The 11714-nt window shown below is 51.5% G+C and overlaps 1 protein-coding gene across 3 annotated transcripts; it reads left to right on the forward strand.

Moving 5' to 3' along the window:
• The first annotated feature begins 863 nt into the window (after positions 1 to 863).
• Positions 864 to 9304, forward strand: AOC1 (amine oxidase copper containing 1). 3 transcript variants are annotated; one of them, XM_066236988.1, is made up of 6 exons: positions 864 to 956; positions 3115 to 3157; positions 4867 to 6461; positions 7325 to 7610; positions 7982 to 8114; positions 8642 to 9304. In XM_066236988.1, the coding sequence occupies exons 3-6, from the start codon at positions 4871 to 4873 to the stop codon at positions 8909 to 8911; spliced, it is 2280 nt and encodes a 759-aa protein (XP_066093085.1). In that variant the 5' UTR covers positions 864 to 956; positions 3115 to 3157; positions 4867 to 4870; the 3' UTR covers positions 8912 to 9304. The 3 variants fall into 3 exon arrangements, with proteins under 3 accessions (XP_066093085.1, XP_066093086.1, XP_066093087.1); XM_066236990.1 differs by lacking the exon at positions 864 to 956 and adding an exon at positions 2006 to 2027; XM_066236989.1 differs by lacking the exon at positions 3115 to 3157 and having other exon boundaries at positions 888 to 956.
• Positions 9305 to 11714: the final 2410 nt, after the last annotated feature.

The following is an 11714-nucleotide window of genomic DNA, read 5'->3' on the forward strand; positions in this document are numbered from 1 at the left end:
CCCAAATTTGCCCTTGTCATCTGACTAAGCCACATGAGCACTATGTCACCCCCTACACAGGTGCCTTCCCCACACCCCAGCCTCCTTGTCCCTTCTCCTCTCTGTGGGCCCTAACTACCACTGTCCTGATGACTTTCTCCCCAACCAACTCCTCCCTCCTTTCCGAATTCTGTCAGGGTCTCAGAGATGCTCAGAAGGCTTCTTCTAGAGCCTCAGCTCAGTGGCTTCATGCTCCCCAAACTGCTCTGTCTCTGTATCCCCATTCTATACATGGGTCTAATTCCCTGCTTTTTTTTTTTCTCTCATTGGTTTGAGAGAGAGAGAAGCATCAACTTATTGTTCCATTTTGTTGTGCATTCATCGATTGCTTCTTGTATGTACCCTGACTGGGGATCGAACCCGCAACCTTGGTGCCCCTGGATGACGCTCTATCCACTGAGCAACCCAACTAGGGCCTAACTTCCCTGCTTTTGATGTTGGTGTCTGTCTCTACCAGCCTCTGCCTTTGTCCGCAGGTCTGCTTCAGCTAAGAGTACTTGCTGGTGAATTTCCCCAGTGTACTATCTCTGGCCTCCGAAGCTCAACATTTACTCTAATACAGTAGAGCATCACACAGGTTGAGGAATGATAGGGAACTGACACCTGAGACACGTGTGCTGTTGGGAAAAAAACAGAAGTGAACCCCGCTGGCAAAGTGGTGGAAGGGAGGACTGGGGTGTCTCCAAACTTGGGTACCTGTCAGGGCAACAGAGCAGCCAGGGTGCTATGCCCATCCCATCCTTGGCGGCCACCCCTGCCTGCTGTGAAGCCCCCTGAGCCCTATGTGGGTCCCCACCTTGGTTGGCCCAGCTTTCACCTTGCCCCTCCCTCTAGGGCGGGACCGTCAGAGCCATAAAGCTCCAGAAGGAGGCCGAGACAAAGGCTGGCTGCGGAGGTGAGCGGAGCAGAGCACCCAGGTACGTTCTGGTGGGACATCTGGGAGATGTAGAAGGAGAGAACTGGGAGAAGAGGGAAGAAGGGCCTGGAATGAGGGGCCAGAAGAAATGAAGACATGAGAGGGAGAGCCCAGAAAGCATCGGGTGACCACCCAGGGGCAAGATGGGAAAGGGGCAGCGAGGAGGTGGGGACCATGCTCAGGTGGACACAAGCAGAGCACAGTGGCCACCAGATGTTCTCTCCCATAGCTTCCATGCTATCGTCCACACACCAGCTGCCCAATTGGACGTGGCACACAGGACTGTACTGGGCAAGACAAGCTTAAAGGAATGGATAGGTCATCTCCCTCCTTCCTGGAGCAGAAGGACATGTGGGGATGAGCAGTTATAAAAATGGGGGGAAGGAACAGCTGTGAAAACACATGGAAGAACTCGAATGCATCTTCCTGAGAAAGAGAAGCCAGTCTGAAAAGGCTGCAGGCCGTATGAGCCCAACTTTCTGACATCTGGAAAAGGCAAAATGGTGGAGACAGTGAAAGATCAGGGGTTTCTGGGGATTGGGGGCAGGGAGGGAGGACCAGCTGAGCCCTGAGGATTCTCAGGGCAGGGAAGCTACTTGGTATAGTACTGTCATGGTGGATACATGCCATTCTACGTTTGTGCGGACCCACAAACGGCACCACACCGAGCATGAACCCTAAGGTAACCTATGGACTTTGGATGATGATAAGGTTGTCAATATAAGTTTACAGATTGTAACATGTCCCACTCTCATGAGGAATGCTGATAATGGGGAAGGCTGTGCAGCGGCAGGTACGAGGTCTGTGAATTATCTCTGTCCCTTCTGCTCAATTGTGCTATGAACCTAAAACTGCTCCAAGAAGTAGTCTATTTAAAAGGACAGGGGGGGATGTTCAGCCAAAATAATAGTGAAGGAAGAGCTCATCCCACACCCTTCTTCTGTCTCCCAACTCTTCAGACTGCACTGCACAAAATCAAGTGGTTCCCTCCACCCCAACCTTCGCACCAGGGCCAGGGGGTGGGCCCGGCTCTGGAGGACAGCACTGGCTGCTCCTGAGGATGAGCTATCAGGTGAAGACCCTGATCAGACCCCCCACCAAAAGGGAAGGGAAAAGGGCCTCTCCCTGTATCACCACTTGGGGATGGCCCTGCCCTGAGATGCCCTCCAAGGTTCCGTGGATGGTCAAGGGGCCACAACCTGAGCACCCCCCTGCCGAGGGGCCAAAGCAGCCTGGGCAGGACTGGTCACCCAATCCTCACCCTCAAAGCCACAGGCCTACAGCCGAATCTCAGCCAAATTAGTCTATGTTGTTTACATTTTCAATCTTCTGGTACCACTGTACAGCTTCTCACGGTTGGCTTTAAAACGAGTAGCTAAGGATTCTTGAGTGCTTCCTAGAAGGTAAGCACAGTTCTAAACACATGATCCTATTGTTTAGTTGATTGCTTGCAACAAGCCTAGGAGGTAGGAACTGTGGTTGTATATTTCCAACTTCCAGTTGAGAAAATGAAAGCCCAGGGAGCTTAAGCAACCTGCCCGAGGTCACACAGCAGGTCCTCATGGTGGGACATACTTGCACTTGAACCTAAGCACCCTGATTCTAGAGCCCGCTCTTTGAATGTCTACACTCCATTTCAAATTTTATCTACATGAAAAATAGTCCATAGTTTTGCTGTGAAGGCCCGTGTTGACACAGGAAACATCTGCACCTGTACTTTTTTTTTTTTAATTTTCCCCTTGGGAAGCTCTTTTTTTAAAAATAGTGAATTTATTTATTTTTTTTACAGAGACAGAGAGAGAGTCAGAGAGAGGGATAAATAGGGACAGACAGACAGGAATGGAGAGAAATGAGAAGCATCAATCATCAGTTTTTCGTTTGGACACCTTAGTTGTTCATTGATTGCTTTCTCATATGTGCCTTGACTGCGGCCTTCAGCAGACCGAGTAACCCCTTGCTCGAGCCAGTGACCTTGGGCTCAAGCTGGTGAGCTTTTTTTTTTTTTTTTTTGATTTTTAATTTATTTATTATTAATTTTTAGAGAGGAGAGGGAGAGACAGAGAGAGAGAAGGGGGGGGAGGAGCTGGAGGCATCAACTCCCATATGTGCCTTGACCAGGCAAGCCCAGGGTTTCTAACCAGCGACCTCCTCATTTCCAGGTCCACGCTTTATCCACTGCGCCACCACAGGTCAGGCAAGCTGGTAAGCTTTTGCTCAAACCAGATGAACCCGCGCTCAAGCTGGCAACCTCAGGGTCTCGAACACATCCCAGTCCGATGCTCTATCCACTGCACCACCGCCTGGTTAGGCTGTAGATAATTTTTATAAGAGTTTATTTTAGCCAAAATGGACGAGTTTGTGGTTTTGGTTACACATTTGGAATTAACAGGGATTACGCGAAGATGCAAGAAAGCAAGGATGGAGGGTGGGATCAGTCTACAAGGTTCTGTGCTCTTTTTCAAGGTGTGTTAACCTTGTCCTAGACCAGGCATGACCAACATATGGCCTGTGGGCCGGATCCGGCTCGGGTAATGAGTTTATGCAGCCCGTGATTAAATTTTTAATACTCTCCGCTACTTTAAAATCTCAGCTACTCAGAAGTGGAAGCGTCTTTGATTATTGGAAATCGAAATGTTTAAGAAGATAGTGATACGCGGAAAAGAATTCCGCATGTGACTAATCTAGGGTTAACATCCAATAATTGGTCGATTTGGTTCGCGATACTTCTTTAATTTTTTTAAAAAATTCCATTGTAAAGATTTACAACTTTCATACTTGTCTGTACTCCATATGAACTGTTTGATGTTTAGCAGCGATGTGAAACCTACATTCTCTTAGGCGGAGTTTGCCAGTGCACACCCAAGGTCAAACAAGTCATTATTTTTGTGGTCAAGTGTGCTAAATCAAAGTAGCATTGTAGCATAGACAATAGCTGCAGTTGATAACTGAAAACATGTCCAGGCTGTTTGTAAAACGAAATAATTGTTTTATTTGCGATATAACCCCTTCAAGCTCATTCTATTAATTAAATATTGTTTTGATTGCGATACAGTTTGGATATTTATACGCCCATCCAGGGGCATCGCTCTGTCGCGACCAGAGCCACTCTAGTGCCTGGGGCAGAGGCCAAGGAGCCATCCCCAGCGCCCAGGCCATCCTTTGCTCCAATGGAGCCTCGGCTGCGGGAGGGGAAGAGAGAGACAGAGAGGAAGGAGAGGGGGAGGGGTGGAGAAGCAGATGGGCACCTCTCCTGTGTGCCCTGGCCGGGAATCGAACCCAGGACTTCCACACACCAGGCCGACGCTCTACCACCAAGCCAACCGGCCAGGGCCTTAAATGAATTACTTTTGTATTTAACATTTTTTAATTTTAATATTTCGTCCAGCCCGTGAAAAAAGTTTTCTTTTCTAATCTGGCCCGAGGGCAAAAACTGTTGGCCATGCCTGTCCTAGATGGACAAGAACAACAGACAGGGCTAGCTTAAAAACCTCTCACTAAAAAAGTTATAGGCCTGAGTCATACCTACCCACCATGACCGACCCAGATAGGGGTTTATGATTTACTACCGCACCCCTCTTTCAACACAAGAAGTGCTCCGTGGCATTTGGCGGGTGCCCTGAGTCACAGGCCCTGGCTGTTGGAGGTTCAGCCCTGCTGAGATAATGCCCAGACGAGGGGAACACAGGGGGCCGTGTGCAGGCAAGGAAATCCTCAGGACTAGACAAGGGAGGGCAATGCAGAATTAAAATCGATGTAAAGCACGGGTCTGGGCAGCATGGGGCCCCAGTGGTGGGGTGGGGGCCAAGGGAGGAAGCTGCATCTGTAGGAACACCACGGCAGACCTAGGTTCAGCCTGGTGGAAACCCGTGCCCTCTCATAAAACAACTAAGTGCATTTCTTCTGCATTCTAGAGCCATGAGGGCAGAGACCTCGGCCCTCGGCTGGGTGGTGGTCACGGTCCTGATGCTGCAGACGTTGGCTGAGGCAGGGGCGAAGCACTCCCCGTGGATGCTGCGCAGCAAGGCCGGGGTGTTCTCAGACCTGAGCACCCCGGAGCTGAAGGCCGTGCGCAGCTTCCTCTGGTCCCGGAAGGAGCTGAGGCTGCAGCCCTCCAGCGCACCGGCCATCGCCAAGAACTCAGTGTTCCTCATTGAGCTGCTGCTGCCCAAGAAGCAGCAAGTGCTGAAGTTTCTGGACGGCGGTCAGAGGCGTCCGGTCCGGGAGGCGCGTGCTGTCATCTTCTTCGGAGCCCAGGAGCGTCCCAACGTCACTGAGTTCGCTGTGGGGCCCCTGCCGTGGCCCCACTACGTGCGTGAGCTGCCCCCCAGGCCTGAGCACCGGCTTTCCTGGGCTTCCAGGCCCATCTCCTCTGTGGAGTATGCCCTGCTGAGCCGCACCCTCGGGGAGGCCACCAAGCCCTTGCACCGGTTTTTCATGGATACCACGGGCTTCTCCTTCCAGGACTGCCACGCCCGGTGCCTGACTTTCACAGACGTGGCCCCTCGGGGCGTGGCCTCGGGCCAGCGCCGCACGTGGCTCATCATCCAGCGCTTTGTAGAAGGCTACTTCCTGCACCCCACTGGGCTGGAGCTCCTCGTGGACCACGGCAGCTCAGACGCCCGGGACTGGGAGGTGGAGCAGGTCTGGTACAATGGCAAGTTCTACCGGAACCCGGAAGAACTGGCTCGGAAGTATGCTGCTGGAGAGGTGGACGTGGTGGTCCTGGAGAACGCCTTTCCCCAGAGTCAGGGGGAAGACAGCACGGGGGACCTGCCCCTCTTCTCATCCTACAAGCCGCGCGGGGACTTCCCCAGCCCCATCACTGTGAACGGCCCCCACCTGGTCCAGCCCGGAGGCCCCCGCTACAGGGTGGAAGGCAACGCTGTGCTCTACGGGGGTTGGAGCTTCGCCTTCAGGCTGCGATCCTCTTCGGGGCTGCAGGTCCTGAACGTGCACTTTAGGGGGGAGCGCATTGCCTACGAAGTGAGCATACAGGAGGCCGTGGCGCTCTACGGAGGCCACACACCTGCGGGCATGCAGACTAAGTACATTGACGTGGGCTGGGGCTTGGGCACCGTCACCCATGAGTTGGCCCCTGGCATCGACTGCCCGGAGGCGGCCACCTTCCTGGATGCCCACCACTACTACGATGCCGACGACCCCGTCCACTACCCCCGAGCCCTTTGTGTCTTCGAGATGCCCACTGGGGTACCCCTTCGACGTCACTTTAACTCCAACTTCAGCGGTGGCTTCAACTTCTATGCAGGGCTCACCGGCCAGGTGCTGGTGCTGCGAACGACTTCCACAGTCTACAACTATGACTATATTTGGGACTTTGTCTTCTACCCCAACGGGGTGATGGAGGCCAAGATGCATGCCACCGGCTACGTCCACGCAACCTTCTACACCCCTGAGGGGTTGCGCTACGGGACTCGCCTGCACACCCACTTGATTGGCAACATGCACACTCACTTAGTGCACTACCGCGTCGACCTGGATGTAGCAGGTAGGACTTGGCTGGGACCGACCCTCTAGACCAAATACTAACTCATGGGAGATGCTGCTACTTCCCTGGGCGGTGCTACTCCTACCATCCAGAGAATGTGCCTAGCCTGCTTCTGAAACCTGCAAGGCTGAATCCATGTGCCCCTGAAAAATGGTGAAAGTGAGTAGTGCCCTAGTGTGGCCTTGGATGCCGCAGCGTGGATCCTGTCCTTGCCCTAGGGCTGCATTGACCCCTTAGGCGGGTGGGCTAGAAAGGCATGCTTAGGGTAAGGGAGAGGATAATGGCTCAGAGTGTCAGAAGTGTCACTGCTTCTGCCTAGCAAGCACTCTGAGGTGAATGCAGTGTCATCAAGAATACTTTCTGTGTCTCCAGAATTAATAGTGTCACCATCGCATAGGCATCATGACAAGATTTGGCCGGACATCAAATCACATGTCAGAACAGGTCCCCAAGACCAGAGGGGGGCCTCCCTTTCCCACCCTCACCCCCACCCCCTTCAGCTGGCTCAACCCCATTCGCCTTCTCCCTGGGCACAGAGGGCAATGGACACAGACCCTGCCTGGGAAAAGACAGACTGTCCCTTTTCTCAGACTGCAGCCGCAGCCCACAGGCTTGGGACACGGGTCTCAAAAGAACTGCCCAGACTCACAACAGAATCACCCCAGCTGTTCTGACCAGTCTGAGTTCTCTCCTGGTTCCTTCCTCTACCCCACAGCTGGCTCTGCATGTGTACCGCCGACACCCTCTTCACTCTGGATGGTTGGCTGCTGGATGTGTTCTGGGGTGGAGATCCCAGTGTAGAATGGGGGTGTGTCATTTCAGGGGGCTAAATCCTCATTCTGCGTCTCCCTGCACACCTGCAGGCACCAAGAACAGCTTCCAGACCCTGCAGATGAAGCTAGAAAACATCACCAACCCCTGGAGCCCAAAACACCACCTGGTCCAGCCGACTCTAGGACAGACGAGATACTCCCGGGAGCGCCAGGCGGCCTTCCGCTTCGGACGGCCTCTGCCCAAGTACCTGCTCTTCACCAGCCCCAAGAAGAACCCCTGGGGCCACCAGCGCAGCTACCGTCTGCAGATCCACTCCATGGCCGACCAGGTGCTGCCCCCTGACTGGCAGGAGGAGCGTGCCGTCACCTGGGCCAGGTGAGGAAGCTCTGGAAGCAGAGGAGGGCTAGAGGCTCCTCCCTGGGTTTCCCTGTGTCTGTGTTTCTGTCTATGAGACTGTGAGTCTATGCAGCAATGTATCCAGACATGTGTGCACGTGTGTGTGTGTGTGTGTGTGTGTGTGTGTGTGTGTGTGTGTGTCCAGGGCGTGGTTTTGTGTTTGGGGAAGGGGAAGGGGAACAGAGGGTCTGTTCTGAGCACCTGAGCCCCAGCTGACACCTGGTCAGACTACCAAGAGATGACTTTGGAATTGGGGGACAGTCACACCCTTGATGCTGTAGGGGTGCCCTGGGAGGGGCTGGGGAGTGAGTCCCCCAGGATCAAAACCACCAGCCTTCTCTTCCCGGCAGATACCCCCTGGCAGTGACCAAGTATCGGGAGTCTGAGCTGTGTAGCAGTAGCATCTATAACCAGAACGACCCCTGGGACCCGCCTGTGGTCTTTGAGGAGTTTCTTCGCAACAATGAGAACATTGAAGAAGAGGTACTAGCCCCCAGATCCTTGCCCAGGACTTGCTGGGTGTGGAGAGCAAACGCAGTGCTCACCAGATCTGCCCATTCTTTTTTTTTTTTTTTTTGTATTTTTCCCAAGTGAGAGACAGGGGAGGCATGCTCCCAACCAGGATCCACCCGGAATGCCCACCAGGGGGCAATGCTCTGCCCATCTGCGATGTTGCTCCATTGCAACTGGAGCCATTCTAGTGCCTGTGGCGGAGGCCATGGAGCCATCCTCAGCGCCCGGGACAACTTTGCTCCAATGGAGCCTTGGCTGTGGGAAGGGAAGAGGGAGATAGAGAAGAAGGAGAAGGGGAAGGGTGGAGAAGCAGATGGGCACTTCTGTGTGCCCTGGCTGGGAATCGAACCCAGGACATCCACACACCGGGCTGACGCTCTACTGCTGAGCCAACCAGCCAGGGCCTGCCTGTTTTTGATAAAGGGGGCTGGGTGGAGGGTCACACACCCTTCTCCTCTCTGAGCCCCCTCAGCACTGCCCACCCCTCTCTCCCACAGGATTTGGTGGCCTGGGTGACAGTGGGTTTCCTGCACATCCCCCACTCAGAGGACATCCCTAACACGGCTACCCCAGGAAACTCCGTGGGCTTCCTGCTCCGCCCCTTCAACTTCTTCCCAGAAGACCCATCCCTGGCATCCAGAGACACCATTATCGTGTGGCCTCAGGAAAATGGCCCCAACTACGTCCAGCGATGGATCCCCGAGGAGAGCAGGGACTGCTTGATGCCCACTCACTTTAGCTACAACGGGACGTACATGCCTGTGTGAGGATCTCCTTTCCCCAGCTAACTTCTAACTAGAAGCCTGAGCTCCCTGCTCCCAAGAACAGATAATAAACCCCTCTGGGCTCAGCTCCAAGTGCAGCATCTTGTGGTGGGGAGGTGGGACAGTGGGGCCAACACACATATGGCCTTGGCCTCCATTCACCTTGGTCTACTCCACCTCAGAAAAGGCCTCCATTGCTGAGGCAGATGACACCCACTGAAATACTAGATATTCCTGTCAGGTTGATTTTAAAAGTCTGAAGCTGACAGCTTCTCTTGGGAGTCTGGGGGAGATGGGGGCACCCCTATGTCACATCGATGGGCGTGCAAAGTAGTATAAGCCCTAGGAGACACTATGGGAAAACCTAGTAAAATTGCTCATACCTTTACCCTTTCATACATTGATCCAATTGAGGGTTTGTCTCAGAGATCTACCTACAAACACAGAAAATATATATATATATAATATATTATGTATATATAATATATATATATATGCATGGTAATTTACCATAGTACTATTTGCAACAGCAAAGTCTGGAAACAGCCCAAACATCCATCTACTATATAAGAGATCTTGTAGAGCTAAATAAACCATGTGGCACATTCACACAGTCCAATTCCGGAGGATCAGAAAAGAAAGGTGTAAATGAGGACGTTCTCTGTACTGATGAGGGAAAACCTAAGGAAGAGAAGAAAATAGGTACCACACAAAATAGACGGTGTACTAACTTTCATTCAAGTGAAGAGGAGAGACAGATAGATAGATAGATAGATAGATGCATACACTTATAAGTGCATGACCATATTTATATTGATTTATAAAAACCCTGGTAAAGAGACACAAGATACTAATAAAATTGGTTGCCTGTCATTTTAGCCCCTTTGTGCAGCTTTAACAAAATACCACAGACTTAGGGGTGGGGGCAGTGCTTATAAATAGTTCATGCTCACAGTTCCAGAGGCTGGAAGTCCCAGATCAGGATGCCAACAAAGTCAACTGGGGGCCCTCTTCCGGCTGGCAGACTTCTGACTTCTGTCCGCCCTCACGTGTGGGAAGAAGTGAGAGCTGTCTGGAATCTCGGAGTGAACTAATTCATACCGGAGAGGCTCCGCCCCCATGACTAAGCACCTCCCAAAGGTCCCGCCTCCAAACTGCACTGTGCCTTTCACAGTGTCTGATTGTTGCTGCATATTAGTGGGCACTCAGCTGTGCTTGTGGAGTGGCCGAGTGACCAACAGTTTAAGAAATGCAAATTCCAAATTACACCTGGTCTTCTCTCATACCTACCTTCCCCTACACTGTCCAGATTTTGGTCTTTGGCCCTAATTATGATTTTGGCCATTCCCTTGGCTATGATGGCACCATCTCTCTCCCTAATGAGATGGCCAGAGAGCCCAAGCCTTGTCCCTGAGAAAGCAGCCCCAAGACCCCCCAGAGAGCACAATTCTGTCTCTCAGGAGCTCCGGGTCTCTGGTGGTCCCCGCAGGCGACCACTTTCCAACCTGTTTCCCTTCTAGTCCCGAGTGTCTACTTTCCAGCATTTCTCTCATTGCTTCTCCTCAGAGTAAGCATGATTCAGGCGCTGGTCGGGTTGCTCAGTTGGTTAGAGTGTCCTCCCTATACTCCAGGTTGTGGGTTCGATCCCTGGTCAGGGCACAAAGGGAAAGCAAACAATGAACGCACAACTAAGTGGAACAACAAACAAATGCTTCTCTCTCTCTCTCTCTCTCTCTCTCTCTCTCCTCTCTGTCTCTCCAAAATTCATCAATGCATTTTAGAAGAATTTGAAGATGGTGACAACAGAGAATCAAACTAAGCATGGGCCCTCCCAGCATGTGTATTAATTGTCTCATCAATTTCTCCTCTTCAGTGCTATCTGCTCTCCCAGTTAGGGCGAGATGCTTGTAATCTGTTACCACATGTGAGCTAAGTAACTTGCTTTACCGCATTGCCTGATTTCCTGTCCTGAGGCCACTTCCAAACCCACATCCCATCATCTAGAGTTTCTAATTTATATATTACAAAAATGAATAACATTAAACACGCAATTACCACATGACTAGCGATCATACTCCTGGGCATTTTACCCTGAGAAATGGATTCCTATGTTCACATGAAAGCCTGTGCATGAATGTTTATGGCAGATGTATTAACATAGTGGACTGGAAATGACCCAAGTATTCCTTAGTAGAGAAATCGCTGAGCAAACTCTGATACAAGAGAACCCTGGTCAGCAGTCAAAAAAAAAAACTTTTGATACAGAAAATAATCTGGATGGACCTCAGTAAACATTCTGTTTATTGAAGAAAAAAAACAACCACAAAATGTTGCATCCAGCACGATTTCATTCAGATAGCGTCTAGAATTAAAAAACCACCAAAATGGAGAAGAGGTAAATGTGTGTGAGGGGAGAAGTGTGAGTTAAAAAATAAAAGAAGCAGCCTGACCTGTGGTGGCCCAGTGGATAAAGCGTAGACCTGGAAATGCTGAGGTCGCCGGTTTGAAACCCTGGGCTTGCCTGGTCAAGGCACATATGGGAGTTGATGCTTCCAGCTCCTCCCCCTTCTCTCTCTCTGTCCTCTCCATCTCTCCTCTCTCTCTCTCTCCCTCTCCTCTCTAAAAAATTGAATAAATAAAAATTAAAAAAAAACACCTAAAAAAAAAATAAAATAAAAGAAGCAGCATTCAGGAGTCTCTCATGGTAATGGAGGGATTCTGTGTCTTGATTGTGGTGGTGGATACACAAGTCAACACCTGAGATAAACATGGTGGAAACCGAGTAACTTCCATAGTCTAGTCACCA

This window comes from Saccopteryx bilineata, chromosome 6 (genome assembly GCF_036850765.1).
Source record: "Saccopteryx bilineata isolate mSacBil1 chromosome 6, mSacBil1_pri_phased_curated, whole genome shotgun sequence".
Taxonomy (NCBI): Eukaryota; Metazoa; Chordata; class Mammalia; order Chiroptera; family Emballonuridae; genus Saccopteryx; species Saccopteryx bilineata.